The sequence below is a fragment of the Eptesicus fuscus genome, chromosome 12, assembly GCF_027574615.1.
Source record: "Eptesicus fuscus isolate TK198812 chromosome 12, DD_ASM_mEF_20220401, whole genome shotgun sequence".
Lineage (NCBI taxonomy): Eukaryota > Metazoa > Chordata > Mammalia > Chiroptera > Vespertilionidae > Eptesicus > Eptesicus fuscus.
Window position 1 is genome coordinate 20,979,912 of NC_072484.1, and position 24,847 is coordinate 21,004,758.

The following is a 24,847-nucleotide window of genomic DNA, read 5'->3' on the forward strand; positions in this document are numbered from 1 at the left end:
TTTTATTTGTCAAACTTATTTCTCTTTTGTGGCTTTTGTATTTTGCATTTGTAAGGTTTCTCTCATAATTATGAGTTTGGTCACCTATATTTTTTGCTAATATGTGTATAATATATTTTTATTTAACTCTTAAATGGATTATTTATTTTTCTGAAATGACCAACACATTGTCCCTACATAATTTATTGAATAACAACAGTAATAATTACCATTTATTAGATAACTATTGCATAATATGCATTTTTCTCCAGTAGTTTATGCAGTATATATTAAATCATTTATTTCTCATAATAACATGAGGTCAGTACTTTTTCCCCTATTTTTCAGATGAGAAAACTGAGTCACAGGAGAGGTTTAGTAATTTGTCCATGGCAGTGGTCGGCAAACTCATTAGTCAACAGAGCCAAATATCAACAGTACAACAATTGAAATTTCTTTTGAGAGCCAGATTTTTTAAACTTAAACTTCTTCTAACGCCACTGCTTCAAAATAGACTCACCCAGGCTGTGGTATTTTGTGGAAGAGCCACACTCAAGGGGCCAAAGAGCCGCATGTGGCTCGTGAGCCGCAGTTTGCCGACCACGGGTCCATTGTTCCTGTATCAGTCTGGGTTCAACTAGGAGACAGAAACCACCCAGTAGTATAACAGGAGAGGTTTAATATAAAGAATTATTAAATAGTGATAAGAGAGTAACTATATGAAATGGAAAGAAAACTCAAAGTGTATTCTAGGGCAGAAGAATACTGAAGTAGGGATTAACTTGGAAGGGAATTCAGACCTTGTTATAGAAGGTATGGTTGCAGCCCACTGTCAGGCAGAGAAGTTGCTGGGGTACCTAGGCCATTGTCACTGTGAGAACAGGAACAACCTTGCGTGGCTCAGGTGAGCTTGGCCTGGTAGGTGGGCACACAGAAGTCAGGAAGCCATGGTAACTAAACCTCTGTTGCACAGGATAGCAATTGGGCTTTTGGTTCGTTAGACAGTCAACCAGGTGGAGCATTTTGCCATGTGTGCCTGTCAGGCTGAGGAGAAGATGGGGGGATCAGTGACTTGAGCTGGGTGCAGTCCTATTCTTTCTGGGGCTGTCAGCTATGCTGCCATGGCCTGATCAAGAGCTGGGGAAAACATGTGGTGGCCAAATGCTGGAGAAAACTGGACCCTGCAGTCACTTAGCACTGGAGACTACCATGTGGGCCAAATAGTGGAGAAAAACTGGTATTCTCCAGGAGCTGGATAGCAAGCCTAAGCCACCTTTTCCTCCTGCAGTGTGTCTCCAGTGCCCTCTACTGACAAAGTATATCAGTGTGCCAGCTGGCAAAGGAAACATTTAAAGGGCCCTTTTCCATTTTTACAGATCAGGCAACAAAGGATGAATTTGTAGCTGAGAACCAATAAATTGATAGCTGGTACAGTAGTAAAATAGTCAGATCCCCAGCACTCTATGTGTTCTTTCTGCCGGTCATATGTACCCTATCTGTGCCCTACTCATTTGAAAACTATCTGTATCACATATTAAATATCCAAATTCATGTGTGTCTGTGTCTGAAGTTTAGCTTTATTCTATTCAATTGATATATTTGTTTATTTTGTACTCAAACCACACTCTTTTCATTAGAATAGTTTTTAATGAAAATGATCTTATTGGGTGAAGTCTTAATTTTTTTTCAAAGTTTTCTCTTTCTAATGAATTTAAGAGTCAGCTTGGCATACTTCAGAAATTTTTTGAAATTTTGAATTAATAGATTTGAATTTATAAGTTACTTTGGTAATTGATAGTGTCTACAATATTGAATCATTTATCCAGAAATATATTTAAGAGCTCAGAGACCTGAGCTTTTCCATCCTTTGGTATTTTATACATTTTTTTGTGTGACAGTTTTTTTAAATGTCAATATGGTGGTCTTAATTGTAATTTTTATAGCCGCTTTATATCCCACTGCTGATTTTTTATTTGCATTAGTAGTGTCCTGAGAGGCATCATAGCTTAGTGGTTAAGGGCATGGTCTCTGGCATTAGCTGCCTCTGTTAAAATCTCAGCACTAATCTTGGGCAGGTGAGTTAACCTTCTGTGAAAATGTTTCCTCAGTAATGAGATAGGGTTCATAAGAGTATTTATGTGGAAGACTGAAGGGATCAATTAAGTAATCTGATTACATTTAAGGGATTGGCACTGGGCCTGACACATCCTATCTAATAAAGAGGGAATATGCTAATTGACCATCACTCCATCACAAAGATGGCTGCACCCACAGCTGAGGCCAAGTTCCCATAAGGAGTCTTAACAAGCAATCAGCAGGGACCTGAAGCTACACCCTCCCCCGCCCCCGTGGGGCTTGACAGGGGACCTCAGGCCACGTCCCCCACCTTGCAGGGCTTGACAGGGGACCTCAGGCCACGCCCTCCACCCCGGCACCAGGCCGGGGGACCTCAGACTGTCCCCCCTGCCCAGTGGGGCTTCACATTGGACCTCAGGCCATGCCCCTGCCCCATCACCGGGCCAGGAGACCTGAGGCTGCACCCCCCTGCCTGGCTGGCCTTGACAGGGGACCTCAGGCCGTGACCCCTACCCAGTGGGGCTTGACGGGGACCTCAAGGTGCACCCCCAGTGCTGGGTCGGGGGAACTCAGGCCGCGCCCCCACCCAGCGGGGCTTGGCGGGGGGACCTGAGGCTGTGACAGGGGACCTCAGGCTATGCCCCCCACCCAGCAGGGCTTGACAGGGGATCTCAGGCCATGTCCCCCACCTGGCAGGGCTTGATGGAGGACCTCAAGGCATGCCCCCCGCCCCGGTCTGGGCTGGGGGACTTCAGGCCACGTCCCCTGTCCTAGCACCGGGCCAGGGGACCTGAGGCTATGCCCTCTGCCCGGCAGGGCTTGACAAGGGTGGGACTGGCTGGGTCTGGATCTAGCCCAATCGGGGGGGGGGGGGTGGGGGGTCGGCCAGGTCTGGGTCTCACGCAATTTTGAGGTGCATGTGGGTGGGTGGGGACTTGACTCTGGGTCTCGTGGTGTGCCCCAGACTCTGACAGGAGGAAGGTTTTCATATACATTTTACTAATTTTCTGTCATCTCTGACACTTCTATTATAGAGAAAGGGCAAATAGCAACATTAAATTATTTCCTCTAATTAATCCCCTTTTAATGTGCACGAATTTCGTGCACCGGGTCACTAGTATTAGATACTAAGTTACTGTCACTGTCTTCTGTCCTTATTATTGTCATATTTGTCGTTGTCATTGTCATCCTGATATAATGCTTTCACATTAATACTGACTGCTGTCATTCTTCCCAGATAAGTGCCCATTTTTCAGTTTTCACATTCTGTTTTCCCTCCTGGAAACAATCTGAACCATACTTTAGGTTACAATCTGAACTATACTTTAGATAACAATCTTGTATATACTTGGTCTATTCTCCCTACCCTTACCTAGTTTGAAGGACTTCCTCTATATTCAGTCCTTCTTACAGGTGAGATTTTAAATATTTGGCCATTAATTTTCCTCCTCAATTAAATTTGAAGCTGTTTGTAATCATGCTCATTTTTTTTATTTTAAAAATATTTTTATTGATTTTCAGAGAGAGGGAGAGAGAGAGAAACATTGATGTGAGGGCACAAAATCAGTTGGCTGCCTCCTGCAGGCCCTCCATCAGTACCAAGCCCACAACCCGGCTATGTGCCCAGATGGGAAACAGAACTGGCAACCTTTTGGTGCATGGGACGATGTCTAACCATCAAGCCAAGCCAGCCAGGGCATTTCTTTAGAGTAAATATATGGTTTTGATTGTAGATGTCACATTTTCAGTTTATTTTTCTATTCTATTATTCTGAAATCTATTAAAAAGGAACCGAATTTAAATATGTATTATTTCAAATTCAGTTTTTGCTGTTGTAGCATATGACAAAACACGAGAAGGTATGTTTTATATTTGTTCTTTTCTGGAATTTACTAGGTATTCATGTATTTGTTGATTTGTTCTGTATTGTTTATGATAATTAAGGGTTTTTATTAGTATATAAAAGAAGAGTTTTCCAAGATATTTAAAACTTGTGTTTATTGAAATTGCCACAAAACTGAGTGGGAAAATTGAAGACGTTTTTACTTCATTTTCTGCTAATTTTATTTTATAGGAATCAAGAACCCAGTCTCAGTTGCGAACAGACTCTTGTGTGAAGGGCAGAAGGGCAAGCTCTCTGCTGGCCGGATTCCTCCCTGGTAACCGCTTTGTTCTGCCTGACTTTCCCTGGGTCTTTGGTCTTTGGTGCATGCAGTGTTTGAAGGCTATTTTTATCCACAGAAGGTTGATGCTGCTGGTTGTACACTAGTGGTAGCTTGCCTTTGAGTTGAAGACTCACTTTGTTCTGTGATCTTTGTACACTTGATAGAACTCCGGATGAAATAGAATATTGTGTATTAAAGCAGAAAAGAGATCAGAGTTATTTTGGGTTTTGTAGTTGATTATAGGGATGTTTTTGCTGTTACTAAGTACTCAACTGGGGTCTTTTTATTATGAAACTTTAAAAGTATCTTGCACATTCTAGTCCAGAGTCTAAACTAATTGTTAATCTTGAGGAGTTCTTAGAATAAAAGTACTTAATTTTTCTCATCTGCAGAAACACATTGTGACACTAAGATTAGTCAGATCACATCTCTTCTCCAGCATTAACATACACTTCTCATTAAAAACACTTTGAACTTTTCAAATAGTTCTAAGAGTAGAGAGAATGTTGTAAAGAGCCCTCATGAACCTGTCATCCAGCTCCAATAATTAACAATGCTTTTGCTCTTCATCTCTTCCATGCATATCTTTTTTCTCCTGGCATTTTAAAGCAAATCCTCGACATCCTGTTTTACCCTCAAATAGTTCTGTAAATTTGTCTGTTTGCAAAGCATAACCACCATCCTGTTAGCATGCCTAACATTATTAACAAATATGCCTCAATACTGTCTCATACTCAGTATGTGTTCAGCCTGGCTGTGAAGGTTACATTAGTGTTCTGTGTGAAAGTTATTACAGTAGTACTGTAGGAATCACTTTATTTGACTGTTATGATTTTAAGTCATAGAAAATAAATTTATTAATAGTTTGGAAAAATCTTGAAACCTTTTACCTAAATAAATTAAAGTTATTCTTTTAATCATATACTTCTTAGGTTTTTAATCATGGTATTAGAAAGGCTGATTATACAAAATTTTCAAAGAAATATTAATTTTTAATATTTGTTTTCAATAAAACAAGGGTAAGGAAAAGCAATCTCTAATATGTATTTCATTATTTCCATCATGTTTAAGAAGTATAAAGTAGTGATAAGAAAAAGACAACCAAAATTCTAAAAATTAATAAAGGATACAAATAGACAACTTATAGAAAAGAAAATATTGATGGTATATGAATACATGAAAAGGTGCTCAATCATAATATTAATCAAAGAATTGTGAATTAAAATGATATGATATTTCACCTTATTTAAAGTAGTAAAATTAACTAATAAGACTAATTAGACTAATTATAAGACTAATATCCAGTCTTGTTGAGGGTGTGGAAAATAGGTTTTTTGTGTTACTAGTGCTGGTGGGAACATTCATTGATATAGCTAGTTGAGAGACATTTTTACATTATTGATTAATGTAAAAAATGACAATGCACATGCTGCTTGCTCCAGCAATTACACCTTAAGACAGAACACCTTCACATGTACACAGGAAGGCTTGTGCAGTAAAAGAGGGCTACAGCAGTGTGGCTTGTATATAAAACTGTATACAACCTAGATGTCCATCAATGGCTAAGTAAACTATTTTCTGGTTGTATTATTAACTACTCTGCAGCATAAATGAAAGAGAGAAACACTTACATAGAGTAACATACATAGATCTCTAAGTTGCTGAATGTGTTCAGTTTAGCTTACATTTCCTTAAAAAGTTACAAAATAATGTAATGAATACCTGTTTCCTACCACCCAGCTTCGGAAATAAAATATTACCAAAGATTTGAAGCTGAACCCTTTCTAATGGGATCCTTATCCTTCCCTCTGTCTGTCCTGTACCTTTACCCTGACCCCATCTCTGCCCCTGCTCCTGTCCCTAGATGATGAACTCCTTTAGCCTTCCTTGTCTTGAATGAAGCTTTTCTCTTTCTAATTTGTTTCTTCATAGTATCACATTACATATTATATTATAATTTTCTAAGGATATACACACACACACACACACACACACACACACACACACACACACACACACTAGAGACTCGGTGCATGAAATTCGTGCATTGGGGGGGGCGTCCCTCAGCCCGGCCTGCGCCCTCTCGTAGTCTAGGAGTGCTTGGGGGATGTCCGACTGCCGGCTTAGGCCTGCTCCCCATGGGATCTACCGCTTCCATTTTTCAGGGGGCATCTCTACATCCTTAGTGCTGCCATGGAGGTGGGAGAGGTTCCTGCCACTGCTGCTGTGCTCACCAGCCATGAGCCCAGCTTCTGGCTGAGCAGCGCTCCAACTGTGGGAGTGTACTGACCACCAAGGGGCAGCTCCTGCGTCAAGCGCCTGCCCCCTGGTGGTCAGTGCGCATCATTGTGACTGGTCATTTCGCATTTTGGTCGATTTGCATATTAGCCTTTTATTATATAGGACACACACACACACACACACACACACACACACACACACACAAGGTCTGGAAAGAAAGTTACCAAACTCACTGTGATTATTTTTGGGAAGTAGGAAGAAGGGAACAAGATGAGGTAATTATCAAAAAGGACGTGTAATATTTTTATATTTTCCAAACATAAAATATGTGGGGAAAAAGTGATGGCCATTTTTCTATTAAAATGATGTCATATAGTAATCCTACACTTGTTTGGAACTAGCTATCTGATTTTCTCATGTACATAGTTTTTCTGCTTTGTTCTTTGTTTTCAAATTGTTTTGACTATTTTAGGCATTTTACATTTCCATATGAATTTTAGAATCAGCCTGTCAATTTCTATAAATAGCTGCTGGAGTTTTGATTAGGATTGCAACATATCCATTTACTAAGAATTTCTTTAACTTCTCTGGACAGTGTTTTATAGTTTTCACTGTACAGGTCTTTCAAAGCTTTTATCCAATTTATACTTAAGTACTTCATTCTTTTTTAATGCTATGATAAATTGCATATTTTAAAAATGTTAATTTTCAATAGTTTGTTGGCAATATATAAATATATGAATGATTTTTATTATAGTGATGTTCTGTCCTAGGAATTTGCTATACTCATTTGTTCTAGTACCACATTTATAGATTCCATAAAATTTTCTACATGGATAGTCATGTCTTCTGGGGATCTAATTTCACTTTTACTGTTATAATCTGGATTCCTTTAATTAATTTATTTTTCTTTATTACAGTGGGTAGGACCTCTGAAGCAATATAGACTAGAAGTGTGAGAGTGGACATTCTTGCCTTGTTGTGATCTTAGGGAAGTAGCATTTGGTCTTTTACTGTTAAGTCTGATGGTTGCTATAGATTGTTATAGATGTTCTTTTTTATGTTGAGAAAGTCCACCTTCTTTTTTTTTTTTCACTTCTTCATTTATTTTGTTTTTTTTTTTAAAGATTCATTTTGATAGATATATGTTCATTGCCATTTTGTTCATATTTTTTATTTTTATTTTTCTTCTTATTTTTCTTAAAGAAGACCCTTTAACATTTCATGTAATATTGGTTGTGATGAACTCCTTTAGCCTTTCCTTGTCTGGGAAGCTCTTTATATGTACTTTGGTTCTAAATGATAGCTTTGCTGAATAGAGTAATCTTGGTTATAGGTCCTTGCTTTTCATCACTCTAAATATTTCTTGCCAATTCCTTCTGGCTTGCAAAGTTTCTGTTATGGGAGTTCTCTTCTAGGTAACTAACTGCTTTTTTCTTGCTGCTTTTAAGATTCTCTCTTTTTCTTTAACCTTTGGAATTTTAATTATGATGTGTCTTCATGTGGGCCCCTTTGGGTTCATCTTGTTTGGGACTCTGCACTTTCTGGACTTGTATGTCTATTTTCTTCACCAGGTTTTGGAAGTTTTCCATCATTATTTTTCAAATAGGTTTTCAGTCTCTTGCTATTTTTCTTCTCCTTCTGGTACCTCAGTGATACAAATGTTAGTATGCTTGATGTTGTCTCAGAGGTTCCTTACACTGTCTTCATTTTTATAGTTTCTTTTTTCTTTTTGCTATTTTGATTGGGTAGTTTTTACTTTCTTATGTTTCAAATAGTTGATTTGATTCTCTGCTTCATCTACTCTACTGTTGATTCCCTGTAAATTATTCTTCATTTCAGTTGGTGTATCCTTCATTTCTAACTTTTTTTAAGGTTTCAATGTCTTTCTTTTTTTATGGTTCCTATGTCCTTTTTTTATGCTGCTGAAGAACTCTCTCAAGTTCTCCTAAGTTCATTGACCATCCTTGTAACCAGTGTTTTGAACTCTGTATCTAGTAGATTGCTTGTCTCTATTTAGTTTAGTTTTTTTTTCTGGAATTTTCTTCTTCTTCTTCTTTTTTTTTTTTTAATTTGGGACGTGTTTCTTTGTCTCCTCATTTTGGCAGCCTCCCTGTGTTTGGTTCTGTGTATTAGGTAGAGCTGCTACATCTCCCAGGCCTAATGTAGTAGGTGTCCTGTAGGGTCCAGTGGCATAACTTCCTCCATCACCCAAGTTGGGCACTCTAGGTGTGCCACTAACCCGCCCCCCCCCCCCGCCCCCTGGGTATGCTTTCTACACCCTCCTGTTATAACTGAGCCTTGATTGCTGTTGACACATCAATTGGAGGGATATACCCCCAGGTCAATTGGCTGCAAGGACTGGTTGCGACCACTGACTACCATGGAAGATCAGCTGTGCAGGGTCCTGCCTCACAAAACAGGACTTAACTTTAGCGGGGATCTGGTGCCTGCCAAGTCTGCCCCTTGAGTGTGTCACTGTGGAGATGGTTGGATGGTGCTTTGATGTGGTCTGAAGCTGTCTAGTGGGTGCACTGGCTATGGGGCCTCCTGAGCCGCCACCTGTATTCTGCCCAGGGTCACCCAATTTGAGCTACAAAGTGATCTACAGATGGATGCTACTTGTGCTAGGCTTGGAGGTACCCAGGAGAGGCAAAGCTGCGAACCATGGCCGCTTGCTGCTAGTGCTGAGTCTGGGACCACTTAGTGAAAAGTATGGGGTACACTGAGGCCAGATGCTGTTTGTTTGAGAGATTTTATAAAAGTCTGAAGTGTGAGTCAAGACAGACCATTCATATGGAAAAGTGACTGGAAACAGCTTGGGTAGGCATGCAAGTTTGTTGGCATGGGGTCTCAGGGAATCACTAGGACAGGCAAACAGTGATAGTCAGGTTGATGGAGACTCAGATATGGTGCCTGCCTGCTAGCTTTGTAATGGGAGGGCTCAGAAAGGGAACAATGGGCTCTGCCAGCACTTTTGTCTAGCAGAAAGCTGCCCCTCCAGCTGTTGTCCTGATGCCAAACAATATCCCCAGTACCTTTCGAGCTGTTGTCCCAGCACTGGATCTCAGAGGGAGTACGTCCAAGTAAGTTCATGCATGGGCCCTTTAAGAGGAACTGTGTGGAATTCCAGCAGCTTTCTGTCTCTCTCAGCCACAGTCCCCACTGGTTTTTACAACCAGAAGTTATGGGGATCTCTCTTCCTAGCAATAGAACCCTGGGCTGGGATCCCTCATTCCTCAGGGCGGATCTCCACAGCCGAGATATGCCTCCCAATTTTTATCTGCTACACGTGTGTGTGGGACTGGTCCTTATCACATCTCCATCCTCCTACCAGTCTCTTCATGGTTTATTCTTTAATTCCTTAGTTGTAGGACTTCCTTTTAGATAGGTTTCAGGCAGTTCTGAATGACGGCTGTTCTGTTGTTTGGTTGTCGTTTTGGTGTGGTTGTGGGAGGATGTGAGTACTATGTTTACCTATGCCTCCATCTTGACCTGAAGTCTATCTGAGGAAGTCTCTTTTTTGCATAATGTACTGAGAGTTTTTAATAAAAATGGGTGTTGCACCTTTTCAAATGTTTTTCTGCATTTATTGAGATGATCTTACAATTTTTTTTCTTGGTCAATATATTGATTGGTTGATTTTTGACTGTTAATTCAACAGTTGCATTTCTGGGATAAATTCTATTTGGTCATAATGTATAAGACTTTGTAAAGAATTTTTGTACCTATATTAATGAGAGATATTGGCTTGTTTTGTTTTTTGGGTATATAGGGATATATTTCTGTGTTTCATCAAATTTGGGAAATTTTTGCCTATCATTTCTTCAGATATTTTTGCTGATAATCCCCTTCTCTTCTATTCTTTAGGACTTCAATTACACATCTATTTGACTTCTTTTTTTTGTTTTTTTAAAAATATGTTTTTACTAATGTTAGAGAGAGAGGAAGGGAGAGGGATAGATAGAAACATCGATGAGAGAGAAACATTGATCAGCTATTTCCTGCACGTTCCCTACTGGGGATTGAGCCCACAACCTGAGCATGTGCCCTGGCCAGGAATCGAACCAATGACCTCTTGGTTCATAGGTTGACGCTCAACCACTGAGGTGCACTGGCCAGGCTCTATTTGACTTCTTGTAATAGTCCTATAGATCACTGATAATTTGTTTACTTTTTCCATTTTCTGTTTTATTTTGAATAGTTTTCATTGCTGTTTTCAAGTTTAGTAATTATTTTTCTGAATATGTAATCACCTGTTAATTCTATCTAATTTATTTTTCATTTCTGACATTGTAGTTTTTTTATCTTTCAGAAGTTTGATTTGCATCTTTAAGAAACTATCTTCCATGTATCTACTTACTATGTTTAATCTTTCCTATAGCTTCTTGAACATATGAATAGAGTTATACTGTTTTAATATCTTTGTATACTAATTCTATCATGTTTACTATTTTGGGGTTGTTTTCAGTTGAATGATTTCTCTCTTCATTATAGATTACATTTTCATGCTTCTTTGCATGCTTGGTAATTTTCATTAGATTCCAGACATTGTTTTATTTGGTGCTGAATATTCTTTTATTTTAATAAATATCTTCAGCTTTATTCTAGGATATGGTTAACATATTGAGAGGCAGTTTCATCTTTTCAGGTCTTGCTTTATACTTTGTTACATGCGACTAGGGAAGCATTTAGCTTTGAGTTGATTTTGCTTTGCTATCCAGGCCAAACCCTTCTAAGTACTATAGCAGATGCACCTAGAGTGATGTTTTTTTTACTTTGACTGGTGGGAACAGGAGCTGTCTCTGGCTTTGTGTGAACTTGGGGATTGTTTCCTCTACAACTTTCACATTATTCTTTCCCATGCTCTGGTTAATTTCCTTTTACACACACTGATCTCTACTCACCTGAAGACTAGTAGAGGACTCTGCCTCCTCTCTGGTACTTTGCCTTCTGAACTCTGGCTACCTTGGCTAGCTTCTTTGGATGTCCAACTCAGAGAGACTGCCAGGCTCTTCCTGAATTAACCTTATGTGCTGAGGCCTGGAAACTCCAGGCAGTAAGCTGGGACAGTCAGAGGGTTTACCTTATTTGTTTCCTTTCCCTCAAGGATCACTGTCCTACGTTGCCTACTAACGTCTAAAAACTGTTGTTTTCTATATTTTGTCTGACTGTTTTTTCATTGGTTCAGGCAAGAGTGTAAATTTCTTCCTTGTTACTCCCTCTTGTTCAGAAGAAGAAATCTTTCACAAAAGTTCACTGTATACCTGCAGTAGTTTACAGAAGCCCAGTTCCCTGAGTATCCTAGTGTATTGTTTCTTAAAAATACTATTTTATCTATTGTAGTTTATAATTTTTATTAAATTTTTGAATATACTACTTTTGTTGTATGAACTTTAAAAGAAAATTTGAAACCTAAAGATTAAAAGAAACATAAGAGACCTATCAAACGATATAGATTTAGTTGAATTTCCATTCAAACCAAACAGTTTAACAAACAAAATAAAAACAGTAGCAAAATTTTATACGACAATCAGGGATATGTGAACATCTATTGACTATATTTTGAGTCTAAGGATTTATTGTTAATTGTTTTTTGGTGTCATTTGGTTATGTTGTGGTTATCTGTTAAAAATAATTTTTTGAGATGTATGCAAAATACTTATATTTGAAATTCAATATTTGGGATTTGCTTCAAAATAATTTGAGTGGGGGTATAAATGAATGAGATTAGCAATCTGTATATATAAAAGGCTAATATGCTAAGAGTCTGACTGTCTGACCAGTCGCTATGACGTGCACTGACCACCAGGGGGCAGATGCTAAATTCAGGAGCTGCCGTGACTGCACTGGTCATTTACAGAGAAACGGCACTGCGGACCTGGCGCCCACAAAGCAACACTCAGCTTCCCCGATGTGGCACACAGGCACCGCCACCACTCTGGAGCCATAGTCCACCAAATCGCAGCTGATGCTGCCAAGACCCAATGGTGCAAAATGTGGCCCACAGCCCAGCCCAGCCCAGCCTAGCCCAGAAACTGTGGCTGTGGGCACTGGGTAATGACAACACACAGCAACGCCCAGCTTCCTCTCCCTAGTGACAGGCCATCCTATCTAATAAAAGAGTAATATGCAAATTGACCATCACTCCAACACACAAGATGGCTGCCCCCATATGGTCAAAAGATGGCTGACCCCATGTGGACACAAGATGGCTGCCACAAGATGGCCAGCTGGGGAGGGCAGTTGGGAGGGACCAGGCCTGCAAGGAAGGGCAGTTGTGGGCAATCAGGCAAGCAGGGGAGGGCAGTTGGGAGGGACCAGGCCTGCAAGGGAGGGCAGTTGGGGGTGATCAAGCCTGCAGGGAAGGGCAGTTAGGGGTGACCAGGCTGGCAGAGGAGGGAAGTTGGGGGCATCTGGGCCTGCAGGGAAGGGCAGTTGCGGGGGACCCAGGCCTGCAGGGGAGGGCAGTTGAGGGTGACCAGGCCTGTAGGGGAGGGCAGTTAGGGGTGACCAGGCCTGCAGGGGAGGGCAGTTGGGGGTGACCAGGCCTGTAGGGGAGGGCAGTTAGGGTCAAAGAGGCTGGCAGGGGAGCAGTTAGGCATCCATCAGTCTGGCAGGGGAGTGGTTAGGGGGTGATCAGGCTGGCAGGCAGAAGCGGTTAGGGGCAATCAGGAAGGCAGGCAGGTGAGCAGTTGGGAGCCAGCAGTCCTGGATTGTGAGAGGGCAGTTGGGGGCGATCAAGCCTACCGGGATCGGGCCTAAATGGGTGGTCGGACATCCCTCGAGGGGTCCCAGATTGGAGAGGATGCAGGCTGGGCTGAGGGACACCCCCCCCCGTGCACGAATTTCATGCACCGGGCCTCTAGTTTAACAATAAATGGCACTGTGGACCTGGCACCCACAAAGCAACACTTGGCTTCCCCCAAGTGGGACACAGGCCCCGCCACTACCCAGAGAGATACCTCACCAAATTGCAGCCGATGTTGCCAAGACCCCATAGCGCAAAATGCAGCCCACTGCCCAGCCCAGCCTGGAAACGGTGGCTGTGGGCACTGGGTAATGACGTACTGTAGCAACACCTGGCTTCCTCTCCCTAGCGACTAGGCTCCTTGGAGTTTCTTCAGCCCAGGAACATGACTTGCTTTATAGCCATTGGAAACATTTTATACTTTAACCAAATGTCTGTGAAGCGTTTTCCTGTGCCTCATCTCATTTGATCCTCACAGAAGTCCTGGAGTAGGTAGATAGGAGACTCGGTGGAATCCTTTTTTTTTTTTTTCATTAGCTGGAAAACGGAGATTTAGAAAGCTTAGAAACTTGACCCAACTGAAAAGAAGTAAGAAATGGTGGACCTTGAAAATGACTTCAGGTTTTCTCACCACACAGAATATAGTCAAACACTGCTACAGTTAAATATTTTACCCCTTGTTCTCCCTGCATGATCTACAATAATAATCTGCTTCGTGTTGATATTTACTGCTGTGTTGCTGACAATTACCTGAAAGAGAAATTGGGGTGCTTCACTGGGCTGGAAAAAGTTTAGCTACATCAGAAAGCACGTCTAGTTAAGCAAGTTTATTCTCTCTCTATATATATAAAAGGCTAAGTTGACTTGAGCACGCACAATACATATAAAGCTCTCGCTGGCACCAATTGCACGCATGTGTTTCGATCTGTCATTGTCAATTGTGAATTTGGTTGACACTTCTATTATAGAGAAAGGGCAAACAGCGATATTAAAATATTTCTTCTAATTAATTTCCTTTCAATGTGCATGAATTTGTGCACTGGGCCACTAGTGTATTAATAATTGATGAAATAGGTTGATGATCCATTTAGTTCATTACACTATTCTCTAAAATGTATGTTTGAAAATTTCTGTAATACATTTTTTAAAAAAGAGTTACATTCTTATTTTTAAAATTTGTTTGTTGTGTTATTTCCAAATATAGCAAGTTCTTCTTTATTTGTACTTTATGTCTGTAAGCTTTACTTAATAGCTACTAATTTGCCTGCCCTCAATTTTGTATATTTGTGATGAACAAAGAAGTGATAGATAAAATAAATAAAAATCAGTTTTTAAGTCCAAAGCAGAAGCTATCATTTTCTCCTATATCTTTTTCATCTAATAAAGAATTTGATTATTGGGGTCCAGGAGCATTCTTAAGAGTTTTCTAAATCACTAAGTTACACAATTTTAGATTCTTGGTTCTTTGCAAATGGGTGGTTCTCATCCATAAGATTGTAAGTCTTGTCACTGTGTTTGTCCAGATAGCCCTTCTTGGGACCTTTGGCTGTGTTAGGCTTGAAGCAGCACCTACAACTCAGCTTCCTGAGGTGTTAATCGTTCCACCTCAGGGCTGGCCTCCCTAGAGTGCTACTGCATTTTGTTTTATATCACTTTAGATTTGTCTTAATGTAAGTTAAGGTGGGTATAACAGAAGGAAAATATTGTCCTTCAGGGTTTTTTGACACCCTACTTTATTTTTAATATCTTGTCAATGTTTATTTAGTGCTTACTGTGCTTTAGATACTATTCTAAATGCTTGGGATTATCAAAGGAAACACAAAGATTCCCATTCTTATGAAGCTTATAGTTTATTTAGGGAAGACAGAAATAAACTATATAATATGTAAATTATAAAGTATATGGTATGGTATAAGGTGGAAAAAAGAAAAAAATGTAAAAGCAGAATGTGGGGTTGGGAGTATTGGATAAGGGAGTGCAGTGTGTTAGGGTGCAGTTTTAAGTAGGTCTTGTCAAGCACATATACTGGAGCAGATGAGGGAAATCGGCCTCTGGGAGAGCCTGATAGAGAGTAGTTAGGATGAAGGCCCTGAGGCAGGAGCCTCCATGGCATGTTTGAGTTTTTACAAGAGGCTGGAGTAAAATTAGCAAGGGGGCAACAGAAATAAGAGATAAGGTGAGGGTCATCAAGGATCAGATCACTTGGGAGAATTTGTAGATTCTTGTGAAAACTCCAGTTTTTACACTAGAGTGCTTGCTCATGAAAGGTTTTGCAGTTTTTGAGAAGAGGAATGTTATCTGACGTGCTTTGCAAGGATGTCAGTGGCTGGTGAGAATATACTGGGGCGGAGGTAGAGCAAGGCAAGTATGAAAATAGGCCTTTGCAACAATCCAGGTAGCAGGTGATTGTGGCTCAGACCAAGGTGTTAGTAGTGGAGGTGGTGAGAAGTGGTCAGATTTTGGGTAAATTGTAAAGGTAGTGTTCAGTAGGTGTGTTTTTTAAAACTTGATTGAGGTAAAACTTTTCTAAAAGCTTTCTTCTTAGAGAGTCAGAAGACAGAGAAATTTGAATTGGTACTGCATTTAATATTCTGGAAAAAAAATTTTTTTGACATGTATAGTTTGTTTTTTTTTTTTGGCAAAAGGTTATGTAGCTTTACAGGATCTTTTAGTGATTTCAGAAGCAGTTATTCCATTTTGTGTGATGATGCACTATTAGACAAGTAATTTTTATAGTAATTTAAGGTCTGATATTCAGTAATCTTATTAATAAGATGGCATCCAAATATTCACTTCCTGTGAATATTATAAAATACCCAAATTACTTAAAAACTTGCATAGCAGACAATGGCAGGTGGATTTTATTTAGAAGCAAATCTATGAATGACTAAGAAACGAAAGATAAAACTAAGAGTATTTTGTAAAATGCCATTGATTTCAGATACTGGGATTGAACCCAAAATGATCAGTTGGCCTACTGAGAATACTAGATTCAGCTCCAAATGTCTGTCCTGATAATTTAGTTTAATATTTCAGCATCTCTTTTACATCTTTGCATGAAGAGAAGTCATTTCTTATATCCAAATTCTGTTTCTAGTAGAAGGAAGTACTAAAAATGCTGTCAAGACAGCTCAACTCACATCCAAGTTCCTATTTCAGTTATTCTTCCATTTGAACTCTATGTGGCAGCTTTTCTTTGCAGTTTCTTTGCTGTGTTTTTCATCTGATACAAGAATTGGAGAAACTGTTTTATATTTTCAGAATCCTTTAGAATTTTTTTTAAAGTGAGAGTTTGAAGAGGTAATGTTGTTTATTCCAGTTGGCCCTTCCTCCTCTCTTTTTTCAGTGCCCCCTCCATCCCCACCTTTATGTACATTGGAAAACAGTTATTGGGCTTAACCGTTTAGTTTTTCGTTGGAACCATTTGGGTATGTTTCTGAGTGTCTACTTAGATTTTGTTTTGCCAGTCTGTCACCGATCTTCTTACTAACAATCAAATCTAAAGACTTCAATATGTATTGCTTTGAGTTTTCAGTGTTGGAATGATTAGAAGAATAGAAACAAAAAACAGGGAACAGCAAACTAATGAGTAGGCACTTGTTCAAGGAATCCATTACTAGCTGGCTGAGATCTTTAAGGAGTTGGCTATGGAAGGAGATGAAGTGACTGATTATAATGGTAACTGCTTGCTATTATGTGTTAGAAAATGGGGTGGTTAATTATCCTGCATGCTATTTGAAACCTTTGAAAATAAGTCTTTTAGAGCTGGCTAATAGTATTCCTTTATTTACTTTCTTATGTTCAAATGTGCAGTTTGAGGCTTAAAAATTACTTTTGGGACATCACAGTACTTTACTTCCCACAGTAAAAATGATCCTGTGGGTCAGGTATATATTTTTGTTGCATCAAGGCTTAGAAATGTAAGCACATCTCATTGTTTTAGGACTTTTCTAGATGTACACACTCATTTTGAGTTATGCCAGGTGTTGTGTTAGGTAAGAATACCATATCTGAAGACATTCACTTAAACTTTGACTCTTAATCAGATTAGTAAATAGATCTTGCGATGTCAGCTGAGAACCATGTTGATCCAAGGTAAATCTTAATATTTTCCACTGGGAAATCAACTACTTATGTTGGGTTTTACTTATTAGTTATTACAAATGAAATAACATTTCTTTCTCTAACTTGGAAAACATTTTAAAGAATTTTTATGGCATATAGCCATATTATTATTTCAAAGAAGTCTAGAATTATATCTCTATGCAAAACTTTTTTTTTCAGTTGCCTTACTATATTACTTAATTGAATATGTAGGAGAAGATGACACTGGGAAGTTTTAAAAGAATAATTTTTCTGTTGTTAGCTTTTTAGTTGGAGAAGGAGCCTACAGATGGGCAGTAGATCATGGAATACCTTCTTGCCCTCCTAACATCATGACCACAAGTGAGTAAAAACTTTTCAAAATTAAGCTATATTAGCATATATACCTGAGAGTGTTACATTGCTTTTGACCCAGATAGTACTGATATTTAAGGAAGAAAGCTTATATGTTGAAATATTTCTAGTTAAAAGACACATAGAAAATTATTTGCTTTTAAGCTATGTTTATATTCCTGAGGTCCCTGCATTGCTTCTTCTTCTTCTTCTTCTTCTTCTTTTTTATTTTTTAAATACTTTTATTTATTTTTAGAGAGAGAGGAAGGGAGGAGGAGAGAGAAAGAGAAACATTGATGTGAGAGCAGAACATCGATCGGCTGCCTCCTGCATGCCCCCTATCCGGGATCTAGCCTGTGACCTGGGCAAGTACCCTGACCGGAATTGAACCAGCAAACTTTTGGTGCATGGGACAACGCCCAATCAACTGAGCCAAACTGGTCTGGGCCCTGCATTGCTTTCTCAGGTTTTCATAGAAGTATTGCTAAAAGGATTTCTTTTAGGTTACTTAAAATAATTACTAACAATAAAACCATAATACCGCCCCCTCAGAGAGTGAGAAGAAAACAGATCATCATTTAGCTGTCCCTAAGTTGAGGAAGGCCTTTCTATGTACCAAGTGCAAGAAAAGGAAAAACAAAAGTGACTGTGGGAGTTAAGACTGAAAAAACACTTATCATAAATATGACAAAAGGATACATATTCTTAATCTGTGAAAAGGTTTACCTAATTAAGAACCACACAAAAACATGTAATACCCCAGTAGAAAAATGGTCAAAAGTCCTAAGTAGGTAATTTAACTAATACGAAAATTTATATCAAAATTAGTACATGTTAAATTTGTTCTCTTAATTTGTGAGAGTTAAAAAATATTACATTATTACTGGTAGATGTGTGGTGAACTGAACATCATATATTGTAGCTACAAATGTAAATTGGCAGAAATTTTGGAGGATAGCTAAGTAGTATAGATCAAGAGCCTTAAACATATTCTGCTTCTAGGAACTTGTCATTAGAGATACAAAGGTTTACATAGAAGGGTGCAGTGCTCCACCTAACTTAGCCACACCGGCCAGGGCAATTTTGTTTTTCTTGGAGACACCTCACCTGGTACCTTAAGTCTAGAGTGGATGCTTACTAGGCCTGCTGTGTATTTGTCATTGCTGGTCTTCACCTCACCGTCATGGGATTTCCTTTTCCTCTCTCCAAAATCACATTATGTGTTTCCTGAATCTCCTTAGTTTTTTTTTTCTTTTTCTTTCTTATTTTGCTGCAAGACTAGAAATAATTTTTTCGTAGGCTTTTGAAGAAATTGTTTTTATTTTTAAATTTTCAGCCATGCTATTCAGTCCTTTGGCATTTTTTTCCTTTTTTAAAAATTTTAAAAGTATTACATATAGTAGTACATATATCTCCTTTTTTTCCCCCATTGACCTTCCCCAGCCTCCCCTACCCCTGTCGCATGCCCTCATCCCCCCCCCCCCAGTGTCTTGTGTCCATTTGTGTGCTTATATGCATGCATACATGTCCTTTGATTGATCTCTTTCCCCCTCTCCCCAACACTCCCCAGCCTTCCTGCTGTAATTTGACAGTCTGTTCGGTGCTTTACTGCCTCTGTATCTATCTTTTTGTTCATCAGGTTATAATGTTCTTTATTTTCCATAAATGAGTGAGATCATGTGGTATTTTTCTTTCATTGCCTGGCTTATTTCACTTAACATAGTGCTCTCCAGGTCCATCCATGCTGCTGCAAATGGTAAGAATTCTTTCTTTTTTATAGCAGCGTAGTATTCCATTGTGTAGATGTACCATAGTTTTCTAATCCACTCATCTGCGGATGGGCATTTAGGCTGTTTCCAAATCTTAGCTATGGTGAATTGTGCTGCTATGAACATAGGGGTGCATATGTCCTTTCTGATTGGTGTTTCTAGTTTCTTGGGATATATTCCTAGAAGTGGGATTACTGGGTCAAATGGCAGTTCCATTACTCCTTTGGCATTTTGATTCCCAGTTTTTTGTGGTGTATTCCTTCTCTTTGAAAGTAAACTCCCAGGTTCTTATTAACACAATGAAGCATCTTGGGATGGGTCTTTTTTATTCAGCATTCTGGGTACTCATTTTGTACTTTCAGTGTGGAGAGTCATATGCTTCAGTTTTGGGGAAATTAAAAAAATAGTATACTAATCTCTTCCTCTATCCTTCTTCAATTTTATTTTTCTAATTTCTATAAATTAAATGGTAGATTTTGCTCCAATTCTTTGAGTCTTTTTAAAAAATCAATTAATTTTTTAAAAATTTCTGTTTTTTATCCTACTGTCTTGGAAGTTTCTTTAATTTTATCTCCTAAATCTTTTAATTGTGATGAATTTATAATTTTGGTTTTCATAGTTTTTGTTGTTAATCCTCACATGAGGATATTTTTTCCTTTGACTTTTAGAAAGAGTGGAAAGGAGGGAAGGAGGGAAGGTGGGAGAGAGGGAGAGAGAGAAACAGATATGAAAGAGACACATTGATTGGTTGCCTCCAGAATGTGCCTTGACAAGGCCAGGGATCGAACCTGCAATTCAGGTATGTGCCCTTGACTGGGAGTTGAACCCGTGAGCATTTGAATGTGTGGGGCAATGCTCTAACCATTTAGGAACACTGGCCAGGGCTGGTTTTCATAGTTTCAATTTCTCGAGATTCATCTGAGATTAATACTTTTAAAAGTAGTGTCCTGTTCTCGGTTCATGAACTTAATATGTATTTTGGCTTATCTCTTAGGATATAATTCTTTAAATTTTGTTCTTACCTGATGTTTTTCTTTTTGCTGTCTTATTTTTTTGTTTCAGACCCCCATACATGTTAGCCAATTTCCTCAACCATATAGTGACCCTCTGCTGTTTTCATACTCATGAGTGTGGCACTTAAAAGCCATTTGGAAGCTTTGTTTGTGAGGACAGGTCTGGGTGACCTCAAGGGGGATGGTGTGATCATGCTTTTTTTGCTGTGGGAATTCCCAGTTGTTCCCCCAACAAAACCAAATGTCTATATGTTTTTCTTTTGTATTAGAAATCTTCCCAGCTCTGGCAGGGCAATAGCCAGTATTCTGGTTTAGATCAAGGGAAGGGGCTAAAGGACTTATCTTTTTTTCCCCAGACTTTTTATATAAATCCCAGTTTTAAGTAGAACCCTGATACCTGCCCCCAGGCTGTACTCGATGTCTGCTTATTTGGGGCCCTCTGGTTCAGCCTCTCCAGTGTTAACCTCATGTTTCCTGCAAACAGGAGGAGGGGATTAGGTATCTATCTGTTCCTTATTATAGCTTCTGCCATTTTTTCCGTTTTCAGTTTCAACCTGGCTTTCAGAGGTAACAGGTGCTTTCTGTTTGGAGCTCTTCTGATGGTTTTTGGTCAGAAATTAGTTTACTTTGGAAGAGATTAGTTTGATTAGTGATGTCTTGGCTACTAGTCATTGGGGTTTGTCTTCCTCTACTCAGTTACTGTGTATTCATCCATTTGCTTTCTGCTTTCTAGCATTAGGTTGGTCTTGCCCTCCTTGTTGTTATCATCTCAATATATGTCAGTCTTTTGTCCCTTTAAATTTCTTCTTGGTAAGGTTTTAGTAGAGTGGAGATGAACTTGCTCTTGTGCTCAGTTAGCCAGTTTTAATTATTTTGTACTTCTTAATAATTCAGAACATTTATATAAAAAGGTGTTATAAAACAGCTATTACTAGATATTTTGCAGATGACAAAATATTTTGACTATACATTAGTGTTTTGTGCTTATAACAAGAAATATATGTATACACCCTCCAACCCCCCCACATATTGCTATAGATTTCTTGTGACTTACATAAGCAACTAACGAGAATAAATAAGGTATTTGAAAATTAAGTGATATATTCATCTATTTCTTGCAAAAAAGAATAGTGTTGATCTGTAGTGAATTTAGGAGTAGAAATTATGCTCTTCCATTGCTTTCAGAATCACATCAACCATCCTTGGCCTCCAAAATCAGCCAGCACCATTTTTGAGCTTAGCTCCTTCTTGCTGAGCAACAATGTGCTCCCAAACTTATCAGAATTATTCCACTGAGGTGGAGGCCACCATCAACTGCCTGGTCTACATGCATCTGAAGGCCTCCTACATCTGCTTCTCTCTGGGCTTCTGTTTTAACCACGAGGATGTGGCTCTGAGGAGCCTGGGCCACTTCTTCTGCCAGTTGGTGGAGGAGAAGTGGGAGGGTGCCTATTGTCTCTTGATGCAAAACAAGTGTGGTGGCTGTGCCCTCTTCCACGATGTACAGAAACCTCCCTAAATGAGTGGGGCAAAACTCAGGACACCATGGAAGCTGCTAAGGTCCTGCAGAGGAACCTGAGCCAGGCCCTTTTGGATCTGAATTCCCTAGGTCCTACCCACAGTTTTCATTATCTGAAAAATCTTTATTTTTGCCTTGAATTTTAAAATACATTTTTTTGTTGAATGTAGTCTTCTAGGTTGGCGGGAGTTTTCTTTTGTACTTCTTATTCATTATTTTTTTTATTGTGGTAAAATATACATAACTTAAAATTTACTAGTTTAACAGTTTTAATTCAGTGGTACTAGGCACATTCCCAGTGTTGCATAACCATCATGGATTTCTACAACGTATTCATCCCAAACAGAAATTTTGTACCTGTCAAACAAGTACTCATTCTCCTTGTTTGTGACCCCCTAGTAACCTCTAGTCTATTTTTTCCTCTCTGAATTTGTCTATTTTAGGGCCCTCCTATAAGTGGAATCATACTGTTAACTGTCATTGGGGTTCTTGGGTTCCCCAAGATAGAAATCGAGAGGAAATCCCTGAGAAATCCCCAATCAGATTTTATTAAGCTTATGATCAAGCACAAGGGAGATAGCACAGAGGAAAGGAAGGTCCTCTGAACTGGCTTGTGGAAGGGGGTGTGGGGGAGACTGGCTCTGCTTGGCTTGCTTTTATATGCTGGGGACAAAGTGGGCGTGTGCGAAAAGGCTGGTGTTTTGAAAAAGGCAGGCTTGCAGAATTTTCCATTCCAGGGTTGGTTGACTTCCATTTCCAGCTGCATTGCCTGGCACTGTTGGAGCAAGATGGCAGACTGCTCAATGCTGCCACCCTAGGAAGGTCCTATAGTGGTCAAACCTTAATCAATTGCACCTGCAGGTCAGTAGTTTAAGCAGGTATTTAGAAGGGAGATAAAATTAGATACTGCATTTTTGAATGGGAGTGAAGGGGTGGTGACATTTTTGTGGTCAGCTTACCTCAAGTTTCTTTTGATCACCTGGTCTTCACTTCGCTTCCCGGGCACCTGGTATTTTCTCTTTTCAGGCCCAATTTCCTATGCTGTCTCAATACAATGTTTGTCCTTTTGTGTCTGCCTTTTTCACTTAGCATAATGTTTTCAGGGTTCACCCATATTGTAGCATGTTTCAGAATTTTGTTCTGTCTTATAACTGAATGTAGGAAGGAAGAGGGAGAGAGTGATAGAAACATCAATGATGAGAGAGAATCATTGATTGGCTGCCTCCTGCATGTCCCCCACTGGGGACCAAGCCCACAACTTGGGCATGTGCCCTGACTGGGAATCGAACTATGACCTCCTGGTTTATAGGTCGATGCTCAACCACTGAGCCACATCAGCTAGGTATCTTTTAGCACTTTTGATGATGCCAGTACATTATCTTCTAGACTAGTGGCCCAGTGCATGAAATTCGTGCACAGGAGGGTGTGTCCCTCAGCCTGGCCTGCACCCTCTCCAATCTGGGACCCCTCGGAGGATGTCCGACAGTTGAACATCCCTCTTGCAATCCGGGACCACTGGCTCCTAACCACTCACCTGCCTGTCTGCCTGATTGCCCCTAACTACTCTGCCTGCCGGCTTGCTCGCCCCCAACTGCCCCCCCCCCATGCCGGCCTGCTCGCCCCCAACTGTCCCCCCCCCATGCTGGCCTGCTTGCCCCCAACTGTCCCCCCTGCTGGCCTGCTTGCCCCCAACCCCCAACTGCCCCTCCCCCTTGCCAGCCTGATCACCCCCAACTGCCCTCCCCTCCTGGCCTGATCGCCCCTAATTGCCTCTGCCTCAACTCTGCCACCATGGCTTTGTCCGGAAGGACGTCTGAAAGGTCTCCCGGAAGGTTTCTCGGTCTAATTAGCATATTGCCCTTTTATTAGTATAGAATACTTTGTTTCTGATTGGAAGTCAGACATTATCATTGTTACCCTGTATGCGATGTGTTTTCTTTTTTCTCTTAACTGCTTTTAAGAGTTATTCATTTATCTTTGGTTTTCAGTATTTTAAACATGATATGCCTAGGTGTGGTTTCTTTGTGCCTAGTTTTTACTGTGCCTGTTGAATCTGTGGGTTACAGTATTTAATCAAATTAGGAAAAACTTCTCAGACTTTATTGTTTGTTTGTTAGTGTTTTCTCTCATTTGTTTCTAGGATTTCAGTTCTACTTACATAAAATATTTTATGCTGCCACTTGTTATTGAAGCTCTTACTTTTTCATCCTGTTTTCTCTGTGTTTTCTGGATTCTCCATAGAAATAGAACCAGTAGAAGATCTATCTATCTGTTTGTCTGTCTGCCTGTCTATTTACTCATCTTAAAAGATTTATTATAAACAATTAGTAGTTATGGAGGCTTACAAGTCCCAGGATCTTCAGGGTCAATCAGGAAGCTGGATTTTCAATCCAAGTCCAAAGGCCTGAGAACCAGGAGGGCCAGTCATGTAGTTCCACTATGAAGGCTGGCGGGTTCGAGACCCAGGAGAAGTTGATGTTTTAGCTCAAGGACAGAGGCAAATAAAAGTCCACGTTCCAGTATGAAGATAGTCAGGCAAAAGGAATTCTCTCTTACTTAGCGGAGAGTCTACATTTTAGTTCTATGAATGCTTTCAACTGATTGGATAAGGTCCACCTACATTAGGTAGGGCAATCTGCTTTACTCAGGCTACCAATTTAAATGTTAATCTCACTCTCATCAAACACACCTTTACAGACATATCTAGAATAATATTTGACCAGATATCTGGATACCTGCTGCCCACTCAGGTTGACAGAAAATTAACCATTACACTTTCATTTTTATGAATTCTGTTGAATTGTCTTAAAGTTCACTAATCTTTTCTTCATCAGTGTCTAATGTTAATCTTATGTAATGATTTTAAAAAATATAAAATATAGCTTTCAGTTATAAAG

At 39.7% G+C, this 24,847-nt stretch overlaps 1 protein-coding gene across 1 annotated transcript in view; it reads left to right on the forward strand.

Moving 5' to 3' along the window:
* Positions 1-24,847, forward strand: part of TASP1 (taspase 1) — a 257,842-nt gene that overhangs the window by 56,234 nt on the left and 176,761 nt on the right. The window contains exons 6-7 of the mRNA XM_008141100.3: positions 4,130-4,214; positions 17,579-17,658. Coding sequence (XP_008139322.1) covers positions 4,130-4,214; positions 17,579-17,658 — 165 coding nt within the window. The remainder of the gene's footprint in view (positions 1-4,129; positions 4,215-17,578; positions 17,659-24,847) is intronic.